This window comes from Coprinopsis cinerea (assembly GCF_000182895.1).
Source record: "Coprinopsis cinerea okayama7#130 chromosome 3 map unlocalized cont3.3, whole genome shotgun sequence".
NCBI lineage: Eukaryota > Fungi > Basidiomycota > Agaricomycetes > Agaricales > Psathyrellaceae > Coprinopsis > Coprinopsis cinerea.
In genome coordinates, this window is record NW_003307542.1 from 1,779,218 (window position 1) to 1,801,115 (window position 21,898).

The 21,898-nt window shown below is 51.2% G+C and overlaps 8 protein-coding genes across 8 annotated transcripts; 5 read left to right on the top strand and 3 right to left on the bottom strand.

The window, feature by feature from the left end:
- Window positions 1–318: 318 nt before the first annotated feature.
- Window positions 319–4,565, top strand: CC1G_01996 (rRNA processing protein RRP12; the record flags this gene model as incomplete). The annotated part of the gene is made up of 10 exons (XM_001830308.2): window positions 319–1,014; window positions 1,068–1,798; window positions 1,850–2,084; window positions 2,137–2,445; window positions 2,502–2,849; window positions 2,903–3,128; window positions 3,183–3,299; window positions 3,352–3,725; window positions 3,776–4,399; window positions 4,455–4,565. The coding sequence occupies 10 exons, from the start codon at window positions 319–321 to the stop codon at window positions 4,563–4,565; spliced, it is 3,771 nt and encodes a 1,256-aa protein (XP_001830360.2).
- A 50-nt stretch (window positions 4,566–4,615) lies between these two features.
- CC1G_01997 (hypothetical protein) lies at window positions 4,616–5,591 on the bottom strand (the record flags this gene model as incomplete). The annotated part of the gene is made up of 5 exons (XM_001830309.1): window positions 4,616–4,991; window positions 5,047–5,162; window positions 5,213–5,271; window positions 5,324–5,480; window positions 5,535–5,591. The coding sequence occupies 5 exons, from the start codon at window positions 5,589–5,591 to the stop codon at window positions 4,616–4,618; spliced, it is 765 nt and encodes a 254-aa protein (XP_001830361.1).
- Window positions 5,592–5,678: 87 nt separating this feature from the next.
- CC1G_01998 (ubiquitin C-terminal hydrolase L3) lies at window positions 5,679–6,496 on the top strand (the record flags this gene model as incomplete). Its single annotated transcript, XM_001830310.1, has 2 exons — window positions 5,679–6,072; window positions 6,126–6,496. 2 exons carry the CDS (start codon window positions 5,679–5,681, stop codon window positions 6,494–6,496), a joined length of 765 nt encoding a protein of 254 aa, XP_001830362.1.
- CC1G_01999 (electron transfer flavoprotein alpha-subunit) lies at window positions 6,254–7,700 on the bottom strand (the record flags this gene model as incomplete). Its single annotated transcript, XM_001830311.2, has 3 exons — window positions 6,254–6,651; window positions 6,702–7,425; window positions 7,477–7,700. The coding sequence occupies 3 exons, from the start codon at window positions 7,698–7,700 to the stop codon at window positions 6,553–6,555; spliced, it is 1,047 nt and encodes a 348-aa protein (XP_001830363.1). The 3' UTR covers window positions 6,254–6,552.
- Window positions 7,701–8,080: 380 nt separating this feature from the next.
- CC1G_02000 (hypothetical protein) lies at window positions 8,081–13,709 on the top strand (the record flags this gene model as incomplete). The annotated part of the gene is made up of 19 exons (XM_001830312.2): window positions 8,081–8,169; window positions 8,216–8,621; window positions 8,830–8,943; window positions 8,996–9,045; window positions 9,094–9,261; window positions 9,319–9,590; window positions 9,629–9,848; window positions 9,906–10,760; window positions 10,817–11,897; window positions 11,957–12,008; window positions 12,049–12,083; window positions 12,141–12,282; window positions 12,377–12,477; window positions 12,741–12,778; window positions 12,837–13,038; window positions 13,090–13,134; window positions 13,185–13,268; window positions 13,396–13,464; window positions 13,653–13,709. The coding sequence occupies 19 exons, from the start codon at window positions 8,081–8,083 to the stop codon at window positions 13,707–13,709; spliced, it is 4,080 nt and encodes a 1,359-aa protein (XP_001830364.2).
- A 963-nt stretch (window positions 13,710–14,672) lies between these two features.
- CC1G_02001 (hypothetical protein) lies at window positions 14,673–16,650 on the top strand (the record flags this gene model as incomplete). Its single annotated transcript, XM_001830313.2, has 5 exons — window positions 14,673–14,879; window positions 14,926–14,949; window positions 15,026–16,448; window positions 16,500–16,561; window positions 16,621–16,650. The coding sequence occupies 5 exons, from the start codon at window positions 14,673–14,675 to the stop codon at window positions 16,648–16,650; spliced, it is 1,746 nt and encodes a 581-aa protein (XP_001830365.2).
- Window positions 16,651–16,853: 203 nt separating this feature from the next.
- CC1G_02002 (phospholipid:diacylglycerol acyltransferase) lies at window positions 16,854–19,927 on the top strand (the record flags this gene model as incomplete). The annotated part of the gene is made up of 19 exons (XM_001830314.2): window positions 16,854–17,054; window positions 17,109–17,154; window positions 17,208–17,488; window positions 17,554–17,774; window positions 17,820–17,966; window positions 18,017–18,068; window positions 18,122–18,130; window positions 18,163–18,185; window positions 18,243–18,297; window positions 18,355–18,396; window positions 18,462–18,467; window positions 18,523–18,595; window positions 18,654–18,733; window positions 18,808–19,002; window positions 19,057–19,160; window positions 19,214–19,274; window positions 19,332–19,342; window positions 19,396–19,690; window positions 19,742–19,927. Exons 1-19 carry the CDS (start codon window positions 16,920–16,922, stop codon window positions 19,925–19,927), a joined length of 2,022 nt encoding a protein of 673 aa, XP_001830366.2. The 5' UTR covers window positions 16,854–16,919.
- Window positions 19,890–20,968, bottom strand: CC1G_02003 (hypothetical protein; the record flags this gene model as incomplete). The annotated part of the gene is made up of 5 exons (XM_001830315.2): window positions 19,890–19,904; window positions 19,975–20,155; window positions 20,205–20,422; window positions 20,474–20,820; window positions 20,881–20,968. The coding sequence occupies 4 exons, from the start codon at window positions 20,966–20,968 to the stop codon at window positions 19,999–20,001; spliced, it is 810 nt and encodes a 269-aa protein (XP_001830367.1). The 3' UTR covers window positions 19,890–19,904; window positions 19,975–19,998.
- Between the last annotated feature and the right edge of the window lie 930 nt (window positions 20,969–21,898).

Here is a 21,898-nt window from a genome sequence, read left to right on the forward strand (position 1 = left end):
GTGTTCTCCACTACGATGGAACCATAGAAAATCTTGAGCACGAAACGGAATAGCAAACTGTGATTGCGTTGAGAAGAAATTAGCTAGACTCTGCAGTATTCGCACCGGATGAGGACATAGGACCAGGGTACAGAGGAGCCTTTCGGACGGCCAGGCATAAGTGTGTAGGCAAGTCGTGTAACGCTGGAGGAGAACGATGCATGGACGCTGGTCATGAGCCCGGCATTTAATTGAGACCCCGCCATCAATTAGCTAAGCGAATCAATACTGAATTTTGCCCAGTCCTGCAAATCGAAGAGCTTATCGAAATCCAAAACTATGGAGGAGGCTCTCGCAAAAATCAGGCCCCATGTGTCCTCAAATTTGGCTCACCAGAGGACGCCTGCGAAGCTTCTGGTCGCCGTCGAATCGACGTTGAAGGAACAGAAGGCAGAACCGACACCAACGGCTTACTTCGCCGCGCTCTTGACGACTTTGGACGGCACAATCCAGAAGAAAGAATTGTCGCTGAACGATGGAGACGTACTACCAGCAGAGCTATACCTTTTGGCCTTCATCATCCCATTTGTCTCCCCGCCGGTCATTCGTGCAAATCTGAACACAATTCTCTCGCTCACAGCACCCTTATTCCCTGCTCTGGAACCTCACGCACCGGCTCTTCGTTCACAACTTGCAATTTACCAAGGGCTTCTGAAGTCTATCGATAGGTCACAACTGGAAGCTCAAGGAATACGCCAGTCATTCGCCTCAGTCCTGCAGTTATGTATCGACGGTCGACCCAAAGTTCGAAGGAAGGCAGCAGAGGTCGTGAGGGACATTATCTCCTGTCCCCCGGCACCACTTTCGATTCACCCTTACTCCCAGAGGGTGGCAGAATGGGCAATATCTATTCTCGCAGAGGTTTCTTCAAACCCAATCGCCAAATCAAAAGGAAAACAAGGTACAAACGGTGGGGAAACCGGTATCCATGTTCTCCAGTTCCTGAACCCAGCACTTGCCCACCTTCCCCCTTCTGTAAGCCTGTTTACTCTGAGTGCATTCGATCCTGTCTCACAAATTCCCAATAGACTTTGCCCGTCCTCACCAAACAGCTGCTCAGCCTTCCGAGATTAGGCAACCTGTATCTCACCCAAGCCGCCTATTCCCTCCTCACAGACATCTTCGCCCTCCCCGTTGAAGATCCTTCGATCAGCTTCCACGACCAGTTACCCGAAGTCCTTTCAATCCTATTGTCTTCGACGCCATCAAAATCTGACCATGTGCTTCCGTTGGCATGGACCTCGACGGTTGGTGAAGCCATGGTGGCCTACAGCACCGTCAACCCCGCTGGCTGTGGGTCTCACATTGGCAAAGTTTGGAAGTCTTTGTGGGGCTTTTTGGAATCCACGGAGACAGGAATCCGACAGGCAACAGCCCTCGCCCTTGTCAAAGTCACAACTTGCTTCTCTGAAGACTGGGTTCTCGCCGACGTGCAGAACTCCGGGAAGTCGACTGTTCACAGGATTGTCGCGCAAGCAACAGATGCGTTAGACTCGATATCGTACTCCCGTGCCATCCCTGATGTCCTGACGGTCATTGCTGCCCTTGTACAAGGCCTTCGGCACCGTGCTACGAGACAGTCTCCCTCGGCAGCGGAAACGGTGCTATCGCCGTTGATCAAGAAAATAGGCGATCTACGAACCCAAAAGACGTTCGAATTCAAGGAAAATGCAGATGCAGTGCTGGGAGTCGCCATGCACGTTCTCGGACCTGAGGTCCTCCTTAACCTACTGCCCCTCAACCTTGACCCGGCTGCTCGGTACGTACAGATCCAAAAAGCCATGACTCAACATGCTAACGCAGAATTTAGGCAAGCAGGCGAAGAACCCCGTGCTTTCCTTCTACCACTTCTCGGACAACCCCATCCCTCCCCGCTGCGTCACTTTGTCACCTACTTTGTTCCTCTCAGCGAACAAATGTTCGACTTGCAACAGAAGGCCGAAAGCGCCGGTCGTCATTCGGAGGCCAAAGTTTGGAGTGTTCTCGTTGGGCAAGCCTGGTCTGGCCTTGTTGGTTACTGCTGGGGAACGCCCGATCTCAAAGAGGTAACGTTCCATCATGGCCTAGGATTCCTGGTACTGAGTGTATGGTGTTCAGTCCCTGGACGCCACATTCTCTCAACTTCTATCCCAGCTGCTGTACGGCCAACCCGAACTTCGGCCCGCTATCCTGAAGGCTCTCAGGACCTTGGTCGATTCGAACACGGCAATGGCGGCGGGTAACTTTGAAAAGACACCAACTGCAGTCATCACAGCGGAGGATGCCCAGAGAAACGTCAAGTTCCTCCAGACTCAAGCGGAAAGCTGGCTAGCAGTGCTTTTCAATGTCTTCGGAAGTGTCGACAGAGACTCGAGGGGAATGGTCGGTGACACTGTCACTGCCTGGGCTTCAATCACGAGCCAGGAGGTAGGGACTATTTAGAGATATTGCATGTTTTGCGTTCTGACCCTCTTGGCCAACAGGATATTGTTAAAGCATACGTCAAGGTTCTCCAATTGTACAAGACGCATCTTGTCAAAACTCAGAAAGTCAAACCAAATTCCGGTTCGAACGACGATGTCAACATGACTACGACTGCCCAAGATATCCTCCTCCTCATTCTTCCCCACCTCCCCGTTGCTACCTCTCAGGAGCTATTCGAAATTTTCCTCAACGCTGATACTCTTTGCAACAAGGACAACGGCATTCAGAAACGCGGTTACAAGATTTTGTCGAAGCTGGTTCAAGGATCTACGTTTGACATTCCTGTGGAAGAAGTGTTGAAGCGACTCGATGCATTTGTGGACGGGTTGCTCCCCGCAGCCAAAAAGGTAGGGGCATGACATGTAACCTTGCCGATTATTGGGACTAAACATCTTTATAGGACCGATTCAGCTTCCTCGCAGTCCTCGTCGGTCGACTTCCATCCACCTCACTCCATGCCATCCCCTCGTTGATTCCGGAAGCTGTTCTTGGTACTAAAGAGCCCTCTGAGAAAGCTCGATTGGAAGCATTTGAACTTATTGTTTCCATGGGTCGAAAGATGAACGAGGGAGGTGTGGTTAAGCGCAGTATGATCGACGGTATGGATGAGGATGATGCACCCGATGGTAAGTTTCCTCGAGACGCCATGGGAGCATGCAATACTAATCGATTGCAAACAGCTGTTGCGAGCATGGAAGAATTCATGACCATGATGGCTGGTGGTTTAGCTGGTGCCAGTCCGCATATGATCAGCGCAACAATTACAGCTATCTCGCGCCTTGTTTTCGAGTTCAAAGGTCAGATCAGCCTCAGTGACTCACTTCATTTGAGACTGATAAATGGGTCTAGACACCATTTCTACGACGATGCACTCCGAGATCCTCTCTACTATCCTTGTCTTCCTATCTTCTGCCAACCGCGAGATTGTTAAATCTGCTCTTGGCTTCGTCAAACTCGCCATCCATACTCTACCCATCGATATCCTTCGAAGCCAGCTGAAGGAAATCGTCTCATCGCTTCTCAATTGGTCCCATGATCACAAAAATCACTTCAAGGTGAAAGTCCGACATATCTTTGAACGCCTTTTGAGACGGTTCGACTTCGACGAGGTGTATGCTTGCGTCGCGGATCAAGAGGCCGCCAAAGTGCTGGTGAACATCAAGAAGAGGAAGGATAGGGCCAAGAGGAAGAAAGCTGCACGAGAAGAGGAAGAGGATGGACATGTAAGTCGTAGCGTGAGTCGAACAGCCGATACTTATCTCCGCTGCTACAGATGCCTGCTCCCGTATCCAAACCTGTTGCGGGCGATGCCTTCGAGGATGTTCTGTACGGTAGTGAAAGCGAGCTGGAGGATGACGAAGAAGACGAAGCGCCTGCGGCGCAGACCAAGTCTTCCAAAAAGAGAGGAGATGTATCTCACGTGCGGTTGCGTGTGGACGACGACGATCCAACTGACCTGCTTCAAGGAATCTCATCCAAAGTCACCAGTATGTTTTTCCCCACCTTTGGTGTCGCTGTAGTTACTCACTATCGACTAGACGCTGCGCCTGATCGTCGCCGCAAACCTGGACAAGATGCTTCTCGGTTCAAGACTGACGATGATACTGGAAAGATGGTCATCGACGACGAGGATTCTGAGGACGAGGTCGCACAGACTCATGTCGCTGCTCACGACGTCGCTGGCTCTGCTTACAAGGAGAGCTTGACATCAGTCGATGGCTTCATTAGAGGCCCGAACGGCAGGATAAAATTCAACAAGGACACCAAAAAGAGACGAAGGCAGAATGAAGATGAGGACGTCGAGATGGAGGACGCCGATGAAGTTATGGCACAGAGCAAAGCGAAGAAGCCTAGGAAGAAGGATGAACCGCGGTTGGGACATGAGTTCAAAGCCAAGGTGCGTTGAGAATTGGGACCCGTTGCTTGCCATGTTTCGCTCACGGCTTATACAGAAAGCAGGCGGAGATGTCAAGAAAAAGGGTATGGACCCATATGCCTACCTTCCTCTGGGGCAAGCGGCAAAGAGAGGGAGGGGCCGAATTGGCATTGCTGGGAAGCGATAGCCGTATGTGTATTAGCTGTTTACGATACTTGCATGATTTTGGTCTGGTTTTCATCCATACAAGTCTTGTTCGTGAGGAGAACCAAACAGCCCGACAGCCCATGACGAAGGCGGACGCCAGTGGGTTCCGATGTGTGACTCGATCTTAAGCACTTTTGAAACTACCGTTGCGAGAAGGGTGGCGTCCGCCCTATTGTCACCTTCTATGACGAATTGTAGGAGGGAACCTGCTGGGACGGCCCAGCCCTCCGGTATCGAGGATAGAATCCGCCTTGTAAGTCCTCCACCAGGAATGAAAGGCACTTCTGCTTTGCCGCTGGAATCGGAATCTTGCTGGTACGGTGGGATGATTTTCTGATCCAGAAATTGCAGAGTGGTATCGGCTAAGGCAGGGCTGTGAGGAACGCGTAGCTGGAAGGTGGGGGTGCTGAGAGTACGAGTTATTCCTGGAGCAATCCAACAGAGCCGTTTTTGTCACTTACAACATCTGAGAGTCTGCTCTGTTGGTGGGATCGACACCGGACAGGAAGAGAACTGCAGAGAACTGCGAGATTTGGATGAAGTCGATGAGAGCATCCACAAACTCTTGTTTTCGAGACTATCCATTGATGTGAGTGACAATGGAATTCAAAGAAGCTAGACGCCTACCACAAGGATGGGAGAGCGCTGCTGGAGTACCACAAGATCAAGACCAGACTTGGCAAAGACTGTCTTCCGTCAAGTTAAACTCGTTGTTCAGCCTTCGAGGACCAAACGCACGTTCAAGTGGTGTTGTCACACCGACAGAGCCATCTTCTCTGGCTCCCACCACCGGTATTGAGTAGCTTGGATCTAGGATCGCGATCCGTTCCAATGATAGAGTCGAAATGAGCAGGTCCGCTGCAAGTTGGCCGACATTCGCGGTGGAGACGATGGGCTGCAGAGGGCTTGTCAACGTCTAGCTGATTTGAAATCAGGCGAAACGACGAACGACGACGAGGGTCTTCCCCGAAAGATTAAACTGAGTTAGCGGGTAGATGAAAGTCATGGGCGTTTCCGACAAATGTGGTTCGCACTTACGCGTCATAAGCTGACCGCGTCATACTCATTACAATCTCTCATCAAACCCACCACCATGTCTGCTACCTCGGAAACAGAACTGTCTCTGTACGACAGAACCAAACCCAATTACAGAAAACACTATGTCCCACTCGAATCAGACCCAGAGATCTTCACAGATTTGATCAAGAATCTGGGTGTGCAAGGGTACGAGTTCCAAGACGTACTGTCACTGGAAGACCCGGATCTTCTCGCCTTCATTCCTCGACCAGTCCTCGCATTTGTTTTTGTGTTCCCCACGTTGGACGAGATTGAAAATCGTCTCAAGGATGCAGATGCTCATAGGAAGGTCTACGAAGGCAAGGGAGAGGAGGAACCTGTAATCTGGTTCTCTCAAAGCATTCAAAATGCGTGCGGCTTGTATGCCATATTGCATGCTGTGTCCAATGCCATCCCCCGGTCGAGCATTCGTAAGTCGTCTGCCCTCGTCCCCTCGTTCACGGTAGCTGACACTATGCTTCAGAGTCCGGATCACCCCTTGATAATTTACTGAAGACATGCATCCCGCTGGGTCCGTATGAACGAGCATTAGCGCTGGAGGCATCGAGCGAAATCGAAGCCGCCCACGCAGCTGCGGCTAAGCGCGGCTCGTCAGAAGCACCCGCGGCGGAAGATGATGTAGACGACTTCCACTATATCTGCTTCGCCCGCTCGCCCAAGAACAATCACATCTATGAGCTGAATGGAACCGTCAAAGGGCCCATTGACACGGGTGTCGTGCAAGAGAGCGAAGATCTCTTGTCCGCCGCGGGTATCGAGCTCGTGAAAAACTATATCAAACAAGGGGATGGGAACTTGGGCTTCAGCCTGATGGCGCTTGTGGCGACGAACTGAATTGGGAGAGCGGTTTGTGAAGGAGTTCAATAGCACCGTGTACTTTTAGATACAAATCAATCCTTCTTGAGCTCCTCGATAAGTTTCGGGACTGCCTCGAAGAGGTCTCCAACAAGGCCAACATCTGCGACTTGGAAGATGGGAGCGTCAGGATCCTACATATCTGGTCAGTGGGGAATTGAACAATTGAATAAACTAGGCTGACCTTGTTGATAGCGACGATGAGCTTCGAGTCCTTCATTCCAGCAAGATGTTGAATTGCGCCGGAGATGCCCAAAGCCATGTAAAGTTGTGGGGCAACAACTTTACCGGTTTGTCCAACCTGGAGCGAGTTGTCCGCGTACCCTGCATCGACGGCTGCACGGGAAGCACCAACAGCAGCTCCCAAAACGTCTGCGAGGGGATACATAGTCTCCTCGAAGGTCTTCGCGTCCTTGAGTGCACGTCCTCCAGAAACGACGCGGGTAGCGACTCCGAGGTCAGGGCGATCCGACTTGACGACAATGGTCTTCAAGTGTTCGGACACACCCTCTCCAGGGACAGGGTTGACGGTCTCGACACCGGGGTTTGAAGAACCATCCGAAGTTGCCGGTGCAAAGGCGGTTCCACGGACTGTAAAGAACTTGACGGGTATCGACGCGGGGGCTTCGACAGTTGCAATAGCATTTCCGGCATAGATGGGTCGGGTGAAAGTGGTGCTATTTGTTGAAGCATCGTGGGCTACGGTGGTCACGTCGGACACCGTCGGCGCGTCGAATTGAGCAGAAACGCGGGGAAGCAAAGATTTTCCTGAGGAAGAGGTCGCAGAAACGACGTGGGTAAATGCAGACGACGAGATAAGAGTCTTGAGGAGAGGCGAAAGCGTTTCGGTAACAGGCTCGGCATACTCTGGGGCTGCAGAGTGCAAGATATTGTTGACACCCTTCAACCTTGAGCAACGATCAGGACCATTCAAGTAGTTGAAGAAAAAACGAACATACTTCTTCGCCTCCTCGACTGCGCTTGCGACATGAGCTTTGTCGCCAACAATCAATGCGGAGACCTGACCACCCAATTGGCCTGCAGCGGTCACTGCCGAGAGAGAACCAGGCTCGAGAACGCCCTGGCGTTGCTCAAGAAAGACCAGAGCATGGGGCTGGGTAACTGTCGCGTACGAGCGGGTGCAGGCTCGACGCCAAACTCTTGCTGTAGTCCGCAACATCATCGTTTCTGCCTAACGTCGAATACACGGAGCATCCTTCCGAACTCTCCTAAGCTCCTGAAAATGCCAGGGAATGCCGAAACCCGCCATCACCGTTAGATTCCCACGCCCGACTTTCCGAACCTTGGCGGGATTGGCTCGCTGGCCCCTCGACGACTTGGACGTGCACCGCTTGTTATCGCATTCGTTCGTCAAAGCCCCAACTTGAACATGGAACCACGCTCTTTTTTATCGATGTCACGCGGAAAGCTTATACGACACCACTCGGTCACCTGCTCCCGGCTTGTGGGCTTCTCTTGACAGAATTGGGTTGCTATCGGGCAACGTTCCAAACCTTCTTTAGACGCCCGCAGCTGCCCTTTATAAACCTACACGAGGTTAAGATGACTCTTCCAGAGAACCACGATGAGCCACCGAAAGTCAACCCAACCCTGCAGATTCTTTCGGACGAGTCGTGGATGTCGAGAAGGCAGTAACTGCCGTTTTGCTCACGATGCAACCACTCCTACTACTGCTAGCCGTGGCGGTCGTCCCACAAGAGGTGGTCCCAGTACACGTGGATCCAATAGACCATCAGCGAGATCCTCTCGCCCTCCCCCTGGCGGGGTGTGCAGGTTCTTTTGGGGAACTGGCCGATGCAGGCTTGGTTTCGAATGTCAATACAAACATATCGCCAGCGACCCCGGGCTGCCATCCAACGTTCAACCAACCAATGGAGCCTCATCGATGCCAGCGCTCCTGGAGGGCGGTTACTCAAAGATCGGGAACCTTGGGAGCGATGCCTTCCAATCCCCTCCCTCTGTGGTCATGCAATCCAACGAGGCCCATAATGCTTTGAAAAGATTCCTCCGCGATGGATATCGATTCTCATCGACAAGTGACGTGTACGCGTTCCTTGCGCCCCTCGAAAGTGCGAGTGGATGGGTGGGTCACATTATTTCAACATACGCTCTCAGTCTCATTGTCCTCCTAGTCAGGTGAAGATAGCCAAGTTCGTTGTCCTGTTTCTCCTCTCTCCTTCAATGCATCCTAACCTCCGACTGCGTGAAGCTTCTGTTGACGACTCTTTCCGATGTAAGCTACCTTCGGTTCTGTTCATCCCAGTTGTCTTTGATTGATCATGACATCTCAGGGCAACGGTCTGTCCAGAATCACGGATGTCTTGCTGTGGTCGGATGTCGAGTTCAACGCTGGTACGGATCGGACCACCCTTTCTTTCCAACGAGGGTACTTCCCTGTAATCCGCGTGGGTGTCTTTTGGTGCTTGGCTGATACTCTGGCTCACCTCTTTAAATTAGTTTCTTGCCTCTGGCTTCATCGTCAAAAGCACTATGACAAAATGTGCAAAGTAAGACGCCCTTCACCCCGCTGATCTGATCCTCATGTCGCTGTCTAGCACACTCTATCAAACATTCCTGGATAACTTCGACTTCATCAAGCTCCACTTAGAAGCGGCCATCGATGACATGGTGAATTCATGCAGCTTCAAGGACCCAAATGCGGAGCAAGAACGGGCTTTGTCCGGCGCAGAATTATTTTCTTGTCTTGCGACTGTTCTTTTCGAGTGAGTGACGTCGGTGATTCGCTCAGAGACAGAAATACCAACTTCCGCCCATCTCAGGTGCATGTCCCGATTCAAAACTGCCATCATCGATTGCCGCGTGCTCGTCGAGATCATCGACAAGCTGAGATTGTGGTCATCCGACTGGATCCAAGGCATGACCTCTGTTCCGCCAGTGTTTCAGGACATTTTGTGCGACAATCCCGACGCGAAGCGAGTCGTTGTATCACACATCGAGAAGCAAATCAATCGTCTTCTTGCTATCGCGGAAAGGGAAATGGCAAAGGTGGATCGTGTTCATGAGAAGCATGTCCCTTCAGCGCTTCTGGGAAGTGGGGCTAACGATGAAAGCATCAAATCTCTGATCAAGGCCGCCAGCGAGGGACCAGGCGAGTTAAGAAAGGACCGCGCCACGATAACGACTTCGCGGACATTGATGATATCCGCATCGCTCCGACACATGAGGAACTGGCTTGCAAGATACCACCGTACCTTCCTATCAATGTATACGACGCGCCACATCACCATCCTCAAGAGAGTATGGAGCGTCTTCAGGACACACAATTCCGTTTGCTTCGCGAAGAACTAACGTGAGTTTTTGGTTGAAATACGTTGCTTAACCGATCTTTCAACCACTTGCCTACTAGGGCCCCACTGAGAACTAGCATCCAATGTGTTCTCGACGACCTTCACAACACAAAGACCAAAACTACGCTGTCCGACTTGCGCAAGCGAAACGGCGGCAGGTACAAAGGACTTACTGAAAATGGCCAGGACAGCGTACTGTTCAACCTCTACACAAACGTCAAATTCGAGGAAGTGGTTCCTGATCGACGCGGCCTCTCTGTCAAGATATCCTTCGATACACCCCCGGGTCGGGCAAGGTCACAACGTCCAAATGCACGGGCTCAGTTTTGGGAAAGTTCGAGCGGAAAGCGCCTCATGCAAGGAGGCCTCATTGGCCTCGTCTGGCGGGAACGCGGACAGATAACCGTCCATCTGGGGATCATTGCATCCCCGGCCAAGGAGATTGCCGAATTCGTTAGGAATAACCCCGACCGAGTTGCCATCCGGGTAGCCTTCTTCGACTCATCCCTCGATGTTCGCGCACTCGATGCACTGAAATTCGGGGGAAAGAAGAGCACTGGAGACATGTTGTTGGTGGAGTCCCCGGTCATGTTCGAGGCAGTTCGACCTTTCCTCGAAGCCCTCCGAGTGGAGCCGGAGTCCATTCCCTTCAAAGAATACCTTGTTCATCGGCCAAGATCTTTCCTTGGCAAATGCGAAGTTCCCCCTCCGAAATACGCACGCATGCCCGGGTTCCACTACCAACTAGCCCCATTGTTCCCAGAGTCCTCTGGAGTGACCGATCTTAAATTATTCCCAACTAAGCAAGACTCCATCAGCGAGGCTCGTACGGCGTTAGACAACAGCCGTCTGGATCCCAGTCAAGCAACGGCCGTGGTCGACGCTTTGACTCGTGAAATTTCCCTAATTCAGGGGTAAGCGTTCGGTTCATCAGGATTTCTGTGGATTCCCGTTGACAGCTTTCCCGTAGGCCTCCTGGGACCGGGAAGTCATTTGTCGGGATCGAACTACTGAGGGTTCTTGTCAAAACCGCGACTCCCATTTTGATGATCGCGTTCACCAATCACGCCCTTGACCATCTTCTCAGCGGCGTCCTGGATGCGGGAATCACCAGCAACATCGTCAGATTAGGCTCGAGGTCTGCCGACGAACGCGTATCCTCCTATTCCATCGAGCAGCTCGAGCACTCAAACGACAGGTCTAGCCTTTTGGGATCTATTACTTCAAGGAATTTTCGAAACCTCAAGGATGTCGAGCGTCAATTCGAGCAGCTGTTGGCCAAAATCAAAAGACCGTATACCAGCTCCCAGGACGTGACGAATTTCCTCCTCGACAAATTCCCGGAACATGGCAAAAGTATCCGAGACCCTCCTGCTTGGATTCGCGAGCTCCATCGACAGTTGCAAATAGCGTACCAAGATCGATGGACCGAAGTCAACAGAAACCAGGGACGCAATGACCCTCGGGATGACTCGCTCTACAGCTTCTGGTCAAGACATGAAGACATAGCATTTCTTTCGACTCCAACGTACGAAGAGCTCGACCCACCGCGGGAGAGTCACTCTGAGGTCCAATCCACCAACATGTTCGACCTCCTCGAGCAAGTGGGGTCATTCGATGACGAAGACGACGAGGTATGTCCTGTCGGGGACCTTCCTGAATGGCAAAAAAGCTTCTTTGCCTCCGGCGCTGAGGTCGAATCGACGTCCAATCCTTCAATGAACTCCGACCAAGCAGACCGCTCTGGAGACCAGGGACTTGCACGTTCACCGGACCCACCCGTTGAACCTCCACGCCGTTCGAACCTGGACGTATTCTTTGAGGCATTTGACCAGCCAGTACCTTCGATTCCCTCTCTCGATCGACCCTTGGAAAATCTCTTGGAGGATTGGAATCTTTGGCGGATGTCGCGCACTGAACGGGCAACCCTGGATGGTTATTGGAAGCAAGAGATTCGCCGATCCAAGGAACAACTCTACGCATCCGAGTTCGACCGTCTGAAGCAAGATCATGACACGGTTTTGAGGGCCTACAACGAAGGGAAAGAAGAGGTGCGTGCTGGGTCTTGTCTCAGCAGTATTTCCCACCTGAGGCAAACCGATGTGTTTAGGTCCGACGACAGCTACTTGAAGGGGTGGATATAGTTGGATGTACGACCACAGGTGAGTATCTAACTAATTTTTTGCAACTTTGGCTCACCAGTACTAGGCGCTGCTAAATTGACGTCGCTGTTGAGAGTCAGTACCATTCGCAATGATGAGATATTAACCACGCTGAAAATAACTCGTCTACAGGGTGTAGGCCCGCGCATCATGCTCGTTGAAGAAGCAGGTCAGGTTCTTGAGGCCCACATATTAGGCAGCCTGGTACCTTCAATCGAACACATGATTCTGATAGGTGACCCTTTGCAATTACGACCAACCTTGAATAACTATTGTACGTTTTCTCCCAACTCTACGATTACCCTGGTCTTACTTCCTGGCGCGCAGCTCTCTCAATGGACAGCAAGCAAGGCAGCCGCCTTTTCAAGTTCGACATGTCGCTCATGGAGCGATTATCATCCTCGGGATTCCCCATGTCTCAAATCGACGTGCAGAGAAGGATGCGGCCGACCATCTCGAACCTCATAAGGTAGGTCCTTTTTGTGAGACCTTCCTGCCACTTGACGGACCATACCGGAATCAGGACTACTTTGTATCCCAACCTGGTCGATAATGACCTTGTTACGACCTACCCCAACGTCCGAGGCCTTGCAGAGAATATTTTCTTCCTCGACCACCAAAACCCAGAAGCTGGAGGCATTGACGACGGCGGTAGCAGATACAACGACTACGAAGTAAAGGTGCCTGTCTATTTGCCGAACGCAATGCTAACGGTAGGCTCTATTCTCCCAGGTCAAAATGATTCGAGATCTCGTTCTCTATCTCCTGAAGTACGTCTCGCGGACTCCGAGTCGCGGCTACGCTCCTCCAGTGCTAACCGATCTGTAGGCAAGGATGTTACTCGAAAGAAGGTGACATTGTCGTTCTCTGTGCCTACCTCGGACAGCTGGCCAAGGTTAGAGATGCGCTGCAAGATGTTGTCGCAGTCGTCATCGACGAGCGTGATCAAGATGAATTGGCTTCCCGAGAAGATGGAAATGAAAACGACGATCCGACGCCGTCCGTCGAACAGTTCAGGGTCTCTAAGAGGGTCAGTGCTTTTCCGTTAGTTGCTTTGCAACTAATGCTCAGCTTGTATCAGGTTCGGTTGCGTACAGTCGACAATTACCAGGGAGAGGAGGCTAAGGTAAAGACATTTCCGAATAGTCTATTCCACCACATTGATATCTATTCTAGATTGTGATTCTCTCCCTTGTTCGTAACGCAACATCCCGGTGGGACGCCGAGAACCAGAACCGCTCCACTATTGGCTTTCTTAAAGTATGTATCCCCAATCCAGAGCAGCGTGCGGATGCTAAAGTGAAGAATGGCGCAGTCCGAAAATCGAATCAATGGTTCTCTCCCTACAGCCTTGCTTGGTGATCCGTTGCACTAACTCTTTTTCCAGTGGCTCTCTCTCGCGCCAAAGAGGGTCTGTTTATTCTTGGCAATCGCGCACTACTGGCCTCAAAAAGTCGTATGTGGAGAAGCATTCTTGACCAGCTGGACCAGAATGGCTGGATAGGCAGCGGCATCCCGATAAAGTGCTCAAGGCACCCTGGTTATCGTCAGTACATCTCTGCACCAGGTACGCTGGAGAAAGTCGCACCAGAAGGTCGGGATAGTTAGAATTCACGACGAGAAGCGGCGCTAACCGTCATGCAGGTGGTTGTCTTCAACCGTGCGGCGACGCTCTTGGCTGCGGACACCAATGTCCCTTGAAGGTATATTTGCTTCTTCACCCTGGGGCATATATACGCCTTACTCTTTCACATTTTGCAGTGCCACCCGGACGATAGGAACCACGTAAAATCGAAGTGCAGGCAACCATGCGCAAGGGTTTGCAGTCGACAGCATCGCTGTCGCAGCGATTGCTCCAAGCCCTGTCCACCGTGTCAATTCCAATACAAGGATGTTCCATTACCCTGTGGACATGTTGCGCCATTTGTACCTTGGTATAACATTCGTTCATCTTTATTTTTTTGCTCGACTCACCGACTGCATTTCGCTGCTAGCCACCAGATGGAGAAACTGGGTACCGTCAAATGCAAGAGCAAAGTGCCGATACGTTTCGATTCGTGCAAACACGAGGCTCTCGTCGGGTGTTCGGACGATCATAGCTCCGCGGTTTGCACCAGCCCATGTTCGAAGGTCTGCAGTCGTCATCATCCTTGTCGTGACACTTGCTCTCGCGACTGTCCTCCATGTCGATTCCAGTATCCTGATGTACTGCTACCCTGTGGCCACGTGGCGCCTGTATCATGGTAAATCTTTGTTCGTCTCGGATCCCTGTCAACTTGCTCACGGCTACGGCTTATCTTTCAGTTACCAGTTGGACTCGCTGGATACAGTCCGATGCAACAGCAAAGTGGCAAGACGCTTCGATTCGTGTGAGCACGAAGCACTCATTGCATGTTCTGAAGATCCCCTTTCCGTGGTTTGCACCAGTCCGTGCGGACGCTCGATGACATGCTGCGGTAGTCCCTGCAAATCGTCTTGCGCAAGTTGTCAGAAGGTCAACCTCTCGTATGGCAGCATTGGACGGGTCCCCAGAGAGAATCATCAGCAGCACGCTTGCCAACGGCTCCTTCGCTGTGCCCATCCTTGCGGGAATCCTTGTTCTGCCAACCACGAGTGCAGTACGGCTTGTAAACAACAGTGCCTACAACGCTGTTCACATGCACAATGCAAAAAGTATTGCGGCAATCTGTGTTCGCCATGCTTAAAAGCCTGCGAATGGTAAGTTATACTGCCAGTAGGTTGCTCAAGGCGAGTATTTCTGACGCTCCTACAGGACCTGCCCTCATCATCGATGCCCCGTTCCATGTGGATCGGTACGTTCTTAGGCTCATTGTGAATGGCCATTATTCCAGGTCTGACAAACTAACTAAGGTCTGTACTCGCTTACCCTGCGACGAACGTTGTGAACGCCTTTTAGGATGCGGTCATCGTTGCCCATCAGGTCAGTACAAACTCACCTTTGGAAAAGCTATCTTACTTATCTCTCCACAGTCTGCGGCGAGACATGTGTCGACCAGATCTGTCCTATATGTGCTCCGATTGAACTCAGGCGCGCAGTTGTCGATCCAGGTTCTCAACGTACACTCGACAGCTTACCTCCCCGGGCATTGACGATCGAAGACCTCATCATCACACTACCCGGCTGTCGACATATTTTCACAGTCAGCGTCCTGGACACTGCTTGTAGGCTGAAGGAATGGTACATCTACGATGACAGCTTGGGCCGATGGACCGGGCTCCGCACTCCCGACTCCAGGTCTTCGGCAGGCGAAATTCCAATCCTTCCTCTTTGCCCTACATGCCGAACGCCCATCACTGCTGCACGATACGGTCGTGTCTACAAGGCCGCCAGCCTCGCTGTGTTGGAACGGAACACCATCCACCTCACGATCCCTTCCCTCAATTCCGGCAAAGTATCCGTCCGCCATATGGCCCCCAGTCAAATCGAGCTCGGCCTCGAGGAGGCCATCTTCAAGCTTGACTCGGCCAGCATCATGAGCATCAAGAATGTCACGCAACTAGCGAGGTATAACGGCGGTCGTAAACTACTCCAGACCGCTGCGGCTGGTCGAAAGGGCCCGTTTCCAGTTCAGTCGTTGGACCCAATGAATAAAAAAGGGCCCAACCCATCGCCGCAGATTGCCAAGATATGGAGAGCGGCGACGCGACCCTTGTTTGACATATTGGTCCGACTCAATAAGGTAGCCAATACTCGCCCCTTGCACACGACAGCCTGGGATTCGGCATACTCCTATTTACTGGATCAAGAGGTCAACATGATTGGCAGTGCTGGAGTTGACCCCGCAAACGGATCGGGAGACCAGGCGGCGCGCGCTGCACGAGCTCAAGTCGGGCAGCATCAGCCTCGCTTCCATCAACAACTTTTGGTTGAAGCGATATTGTTGAGCGTGCATACCAGGCTTATCCTTGCTTCCCTGGTCATCCTGCTTCTCGACCACCTGGCCGACAAGCCTGTAACGAGGCTGGAATTGCAACCATGGACCACTTATTGCCACTTCATTCATGAGACCTGCAGCGAGGACACCTTCACCGCCGCCGAAATTGCGAAGGAGGGCGATGCGCACCGCCTCCAAACGCTATCTCAACTTTACGTCCTTCGAGCAGAACTCGAGTACCTTCACTTCTCCTACAACATGGCCAGTCGATTTGGAAGTGTTGCCGAGGCTAGCGGCCAGCTTCTGGGTGCCATCGCAAGACACAAGACTACCACCGAGCGCATTAGTCATGACGCCATCCGACGACATCTGGCGTTACTACCACAGGACGGAATATGGTTCAAAGAGAATTTCTCCACGCCCATTACCAGGTTCGATGCGGCGGCTGTGTCCCTCGAGCGAGCAGTCAAATTCGGTACGACGACGTATGACCCTTCTGCTATAGATTGGGTGCGACGGCATATCCCTCCATCCCTCTTGACTTGTACGTTTCCTTCTACTACAATTATCTTCGAGTGGCTAACTTTTCGTCCAGCTCATTCGATCAAGGACCACTGGCGACATTGTTTCAATGGCCACGCATACACTGTTGGACCCGTACGCACCTCTTTTCTTCGTGATGCTTTCCGGTGAGGAGATCTGACATCCGATTGCAGAACCATGGATGCCCTGAGTGTGGGGAGTAGAAATGTAGGGGTTCGTAGGGAGGTCTTATTTACACGTCATGATCTGCGCCTGAATGTACTTGTAAATTCATACTACCTGGAAGTTAAGTATCGAGATTGTCGTTTTCGCGTTAGTACTGCCGAGAGATCGGATCAGGCCCATCAATGGCAGTCAGTCGCTCTGCGGAGTCGGATGAGGGAGTTCCGCCTTGTCCTTTCATCTGCAGCAGCATACATAGCCCAGAGCGACCACACATCCACTTTCGTATTCACGACCTCGACCGTCGAGGATGGTCTTGATCCATCGCAAGAAGTCAACCTTAAATGCCCATGACTCTGACGACGCGGTCATTGATGAACAAGAACCAAAGGACGCGGAGCAGAAGAGACGCGAGTTGGAGGTTGAAGTGAAGAAGCTGAGGAAGGTTGGTCCGCATCGACGCTCGGTTGAAATTTGTAGGCTAAGGGCTCTGGCTTAGCCATGGTACCGTACAGGGAGATTTCTCTTCCCTCTGGGAATCATACGTACGTTAGAGATCTTGCATGTCCATTTCCCAACCTGACACATCGACACCCAGTGGGGATTCTATTAGGTTTCTCGTTCATTGAACCACAAGACATCCAAGACCTACACGGTCAAATGGCCCTCATATTAAGCGAATACGACCTCAATTTACCCCAGTTCCCTGACTTTGACTTCTCTCGACTGGAAACCGAATGGGCGAGGATACGGAGCAACATTCCAGAGGTTTGGAAGTTCAACAATGACGGACGCGAATTCCAAGTCGGAGATGCCATGAAAGCCCGCGGATTGGAGGCTGAATTCCCCGTTATCATTATACCAGGCATTATTTCGACTGTGCGGCACGCTATTCATGCAGAAAATACTGCCCAGCTAACCGGAGTTTCTATTGACGTCACTAGGGACTGGATTCATGGTCGACTTCTCCAGAATATAGGGCATTCTTCCGCCAGAAGATGTGGGGCGGCTTCGGTATGCTGTCCCAGGTTACATTCAACAAGGAGAAATGGATTTCTGCGATGGTCTTGGATCCCGTCACCGGTCTTGATCCACCTGGTGTGAAAATCAGGGCTGCAGAAGGTATCGACGCTGCAAGTTCATTCATTCAAGGCTATTGGATATGGTGCGGTCCCGAACTATCATTATCATCCAGGCTAACATTGAATAGGTCAAAGATAGTAGAAAACTTGGCAGTTGTCAACTACGATACCAACAACCTATATCTTGCACCCTATGACTGGCGACTGTCGTACTATAACCTGGAAGAACGCGACGGCTACTTTAGCAAGCTTAAGCAGACTATAGAGAGTCTCAAGTGAGTGGGTTCACCGCGCGCACAAATCAAGCAACTGACTAGCGACAAAGGGAGCGTCATGACAAGAAGGTCGTCATTACTGCGCATTCGATGGGCGCGACTGTAAGTGAAAGCGTTGCTTCTGTTGACCTTGAATTTGAAAATGATGATGGCAGGTCATGTTGGTATGCGTCATGCTGGTTTGACTGACTATTAGTTGACATACTTTTTACAGTACTTGTGAGTCTTGACCAAACTGCGCCCGCATTCCCAAGATGAATTATTTGATTTCTCCAGCTTCAAATGGGTGGAATCACCACTACATGGAAAAGGAGGAGATAGATGGGTCGAGGTCCGTGTTCTCTGCGGATCTGCGCAATACTAGACTCCTGGACCTGCATTGTTACAGGACCACGTCGAAGCATATATCAGCGTTGCCGGAACGCATTTGGTAGGCCATATGTCTTCCGTTAGAGCAGCACAAACAGCTCACTCATGACGCACTGCATTTTTCAGGGAGTGGTACCGTGATTCCAAAGCAAAATCTTCGAGACTCGAATTGACAAACCTCATTCAGGCAAAAGCCATGGCGGCGTTCTTGTCAGGGGAAATGAAGGATACTGTCCAAATGAACCCCGCCGGAGCATACGGTACACCAATCCATCCCCCTTTTGTTTCCGACCCTGACTCTTGCCCCACTGGCTCTAGTGCTAGAACGATTCTTCTCCAGAAAGGAACGGAAACGACTCTTCTTGAGTTGGGCAGGAAGTGCGAGCATGTGGATGAAGGTGCGCCTCCGGAGATCGTATCCGCGCGGGTTGGAAGGAAATGACAGACATCGCTGACTGATGGTTCGTGGCAGGGAGGTAACGCAATCTGGGGAAATTCGACGCATGCGCCGGATGATATGGCCAATTCAACGTGCAGTCACGGGGAGCTTATCTCTTTCAGGGCCAGAGAAGTTATTGCGGATAGCTTCGTCGATCCTAGCCTCAGGAATATGACGGCCGAAGATGCTGGTAACTGGATACTACAGCACACACCGCCTGCATTCCAGGTAAATACGGCAAATACCGCGCTGTTGAACCATTGAAGGCTAATACCTCTCTAGCGCATGATGCAAACCAATTACTCGTATGGAATTGAGCGTGACGAAAAGACGTTGAAGAAGAATGACTTGGATCATCGGAAATGGACCAACCCACTTGAAGTCAGGTCAGTGGATGTCTCCCAAGCTACATAAGGGATCAGTGGTTGACTCGGTCTAGATTGCCCTATGCGCCATCAATGAAGATCTATTGCACATATGGTGTCGGAAAGGATACCGAGGTAGGTGTACGTCAATGAGATGGATTCTATGGTTAATCATGTTCTGCACGGATACAGCGTTCATACTGGTAACTACCTCCAATTTATAAATTGCATAGCAACTAAACCGAGTCATGTCTAGGTACGCGGGCGGAGAACACGACGAAGAGCTCGACGTCCCCGCCGGCGGACTATCCCCTAACTGCCCCGAGGGCCAGAGCTGCACCAACTCGAATGCTTCGAACCTCTTCCTCTCCCGCAAAAGCTGGATCGACTTTGGTTACACTAACGAAACCGCGTCGCCGAAGATCCTGAATGGCGTTAAGATTGGTGAAGGGGATGGCACTGTGAGCTTGCTGAGCCTCGGGGCTATGTGTGTCGAGGGGTGGAAGCGACCTCGATGGAATCCCGCTGGAATCAAAATCAAGACAGTGGAGGTATGTTTCTTCTGGTGTTCTTCGTGGACTTGGAAGCTAATTTTCGGACAGTTTGAGCACCGGCCTGTCGCTTCCATTCCAAGGGGAGGAGCAAGCACCGGCGACCACGTCGATATCCTTGGATCAACAGGGTTAAACGAGTTGATCTTGAAGGTTGCAACAGGAGCCGGTGAAGAAGTCGAAGAACACTTTGTTTCGAACATTCGAGAGTATGCTAGAAGGATACAGTGGGACTGAGTTAGGATTGATTGATACGGGGTTTGGATGTGCATCATAGACTTTACTTTAAATCCTACGATAAGCCTCACTTAGTACCCCATCAGCTTTTGTATTATTCTGTGATCGTCGCAAATAGTATTGACATAGGCTTTGATAACGGCTTGCAGACCGCCGGCCCTGGTTACGAAATCGGGAGTGTGGATAGTGCTGAATTCATCTGACTTGAGGATGTCATTGACAGAAAGTCTGGAGTCACAGGGTTAGATTCTTCAGTCACTACGGACACCTCACGTACTCTGATGTGGCATTCAGTTCCTTGGCAATAGCAAAGCCTTCTGTAATGGCGTGAAGGCATGACATGCCAGCCGATTTTAGGCGTTGGTCTTCAGCGGGGGACATCATTTTGTAGAAAATGCATCTCGGAGAACCGGTCCCCGACAATGCAGGGAAGTAATAATTGAACCGTTCCCAAAAGTCAGGAAGGGAGTGATTGAGCCATGTATCATAAGCATGCTATAGGCAGGGTGAGCGTTTGATTTTCCAAAAGAAAATATCTGGGCGTACATAGCAGGTCGCCGTCTCTACGATGCGTAGAAACATTTCGTGCATGTCGGAATCGAACTCCTTCATTTCAAATATATGCTTCTTCAGTTCCGGGGAGGGCAATAGCCCGCCCTCGTCGTTAGCTAGCTGACTTGCGTCCGGTTGAAGAAGGGAAGGATGTTCGCCCTCTAAATAATCGAGATGAACCTTGCGTTGAGCTTCCAATGACGTGAGTAGGGCAAGAATCAGTTTCGTCTTTGAAACATCGTATTCTGGAAAGACGTTTGCGAGCACGGCATATCGCAAAATATCCGGGGGGACGGATTTACTCCTGAGATCATCTTTCTTCAGCGCCTGCTGAACCAGATCTGCCACCCGACGATATTATGTTAGCATTCCTGGGCTTATCCACGAAGAGAAGGACATACTGTGTACTTTCTTCTGTTTTTCTGGAGAGAAAGACGAAACAGGGGATTCCAGATCTAGGTCCTCGAGATAGGTAAGAACTGCTTCCATTCTGCTTCACGCTGGTGGTCCCGGTCAAAGTTCGCCTTGGCGCACCTACACGAGGCACGCGAACATGTCCCATCACGTGATACTGTGACATGTCACGCATATGCCGCCTGTTGCGTCACTCGAGCTATCTACCCCTGGCCACCAGGTGCCCGTCCTCGTAACTTTCCGCTATTGAGTGATACACTTGGTTAACCCGCTTCTCGCAGGATTAACGCTACCCAAGACGCAAACTGCCCGGCAGAAGGAACTCCACATGGCTTTAATGTTTACACATTTTCGGCGAGGCTAAAAGTACATAGCCCTTCGCAAGGACCGATTATGAAGGCTCCAGCCAAGCGCAGTCTCAATGCAAAAAAGAAAACAAGGCATGCTCTGGACTGTCTCTTGCTCCCATCTCCGCGGGCCAGATTTGCACCAATTGGGAGTTTTTGTTTTTATCTCCACGTTTTCCGTCATTCGATTTCGAGCCCCTAAGAAGCAGATTTCGACTTCTTTCTCGGTATACCAACCGCTGAGCGGGCGCGCAGCTGGCAGTTATCGATCATTTGTCATGGCAAAAGAATCTTCATTCGCATGGTCCGATAGGAGTGCAGAGAACGAGGGCTCCAAGTCCTGCCAGTCTCATCTGTTTGTCGCGACGTGCAGCTCCTCGTCGCTACCTTTCGCTGTCGCTTGGGATGATACCGTCTGCAGCGCGTCAATCAGATCGCCTGGCAAGTGGGCACAGTGATTGGAATCGACAAAGAAGCTTCCGAGGAAGCTTCGAAACCCACGTGGAATTTGTTCACCGAAGAATTCTGTATAAGCTCTTTCGAGTTCAGAATTATCGATGGATGCTAAAATTGCCCTTACTTTCTACAGGACCGCAGGAATTCCAAGAATTTCGATGCATCTGTCCTCGGACTTCCTGCCTAACCTTATTTGGAAAGC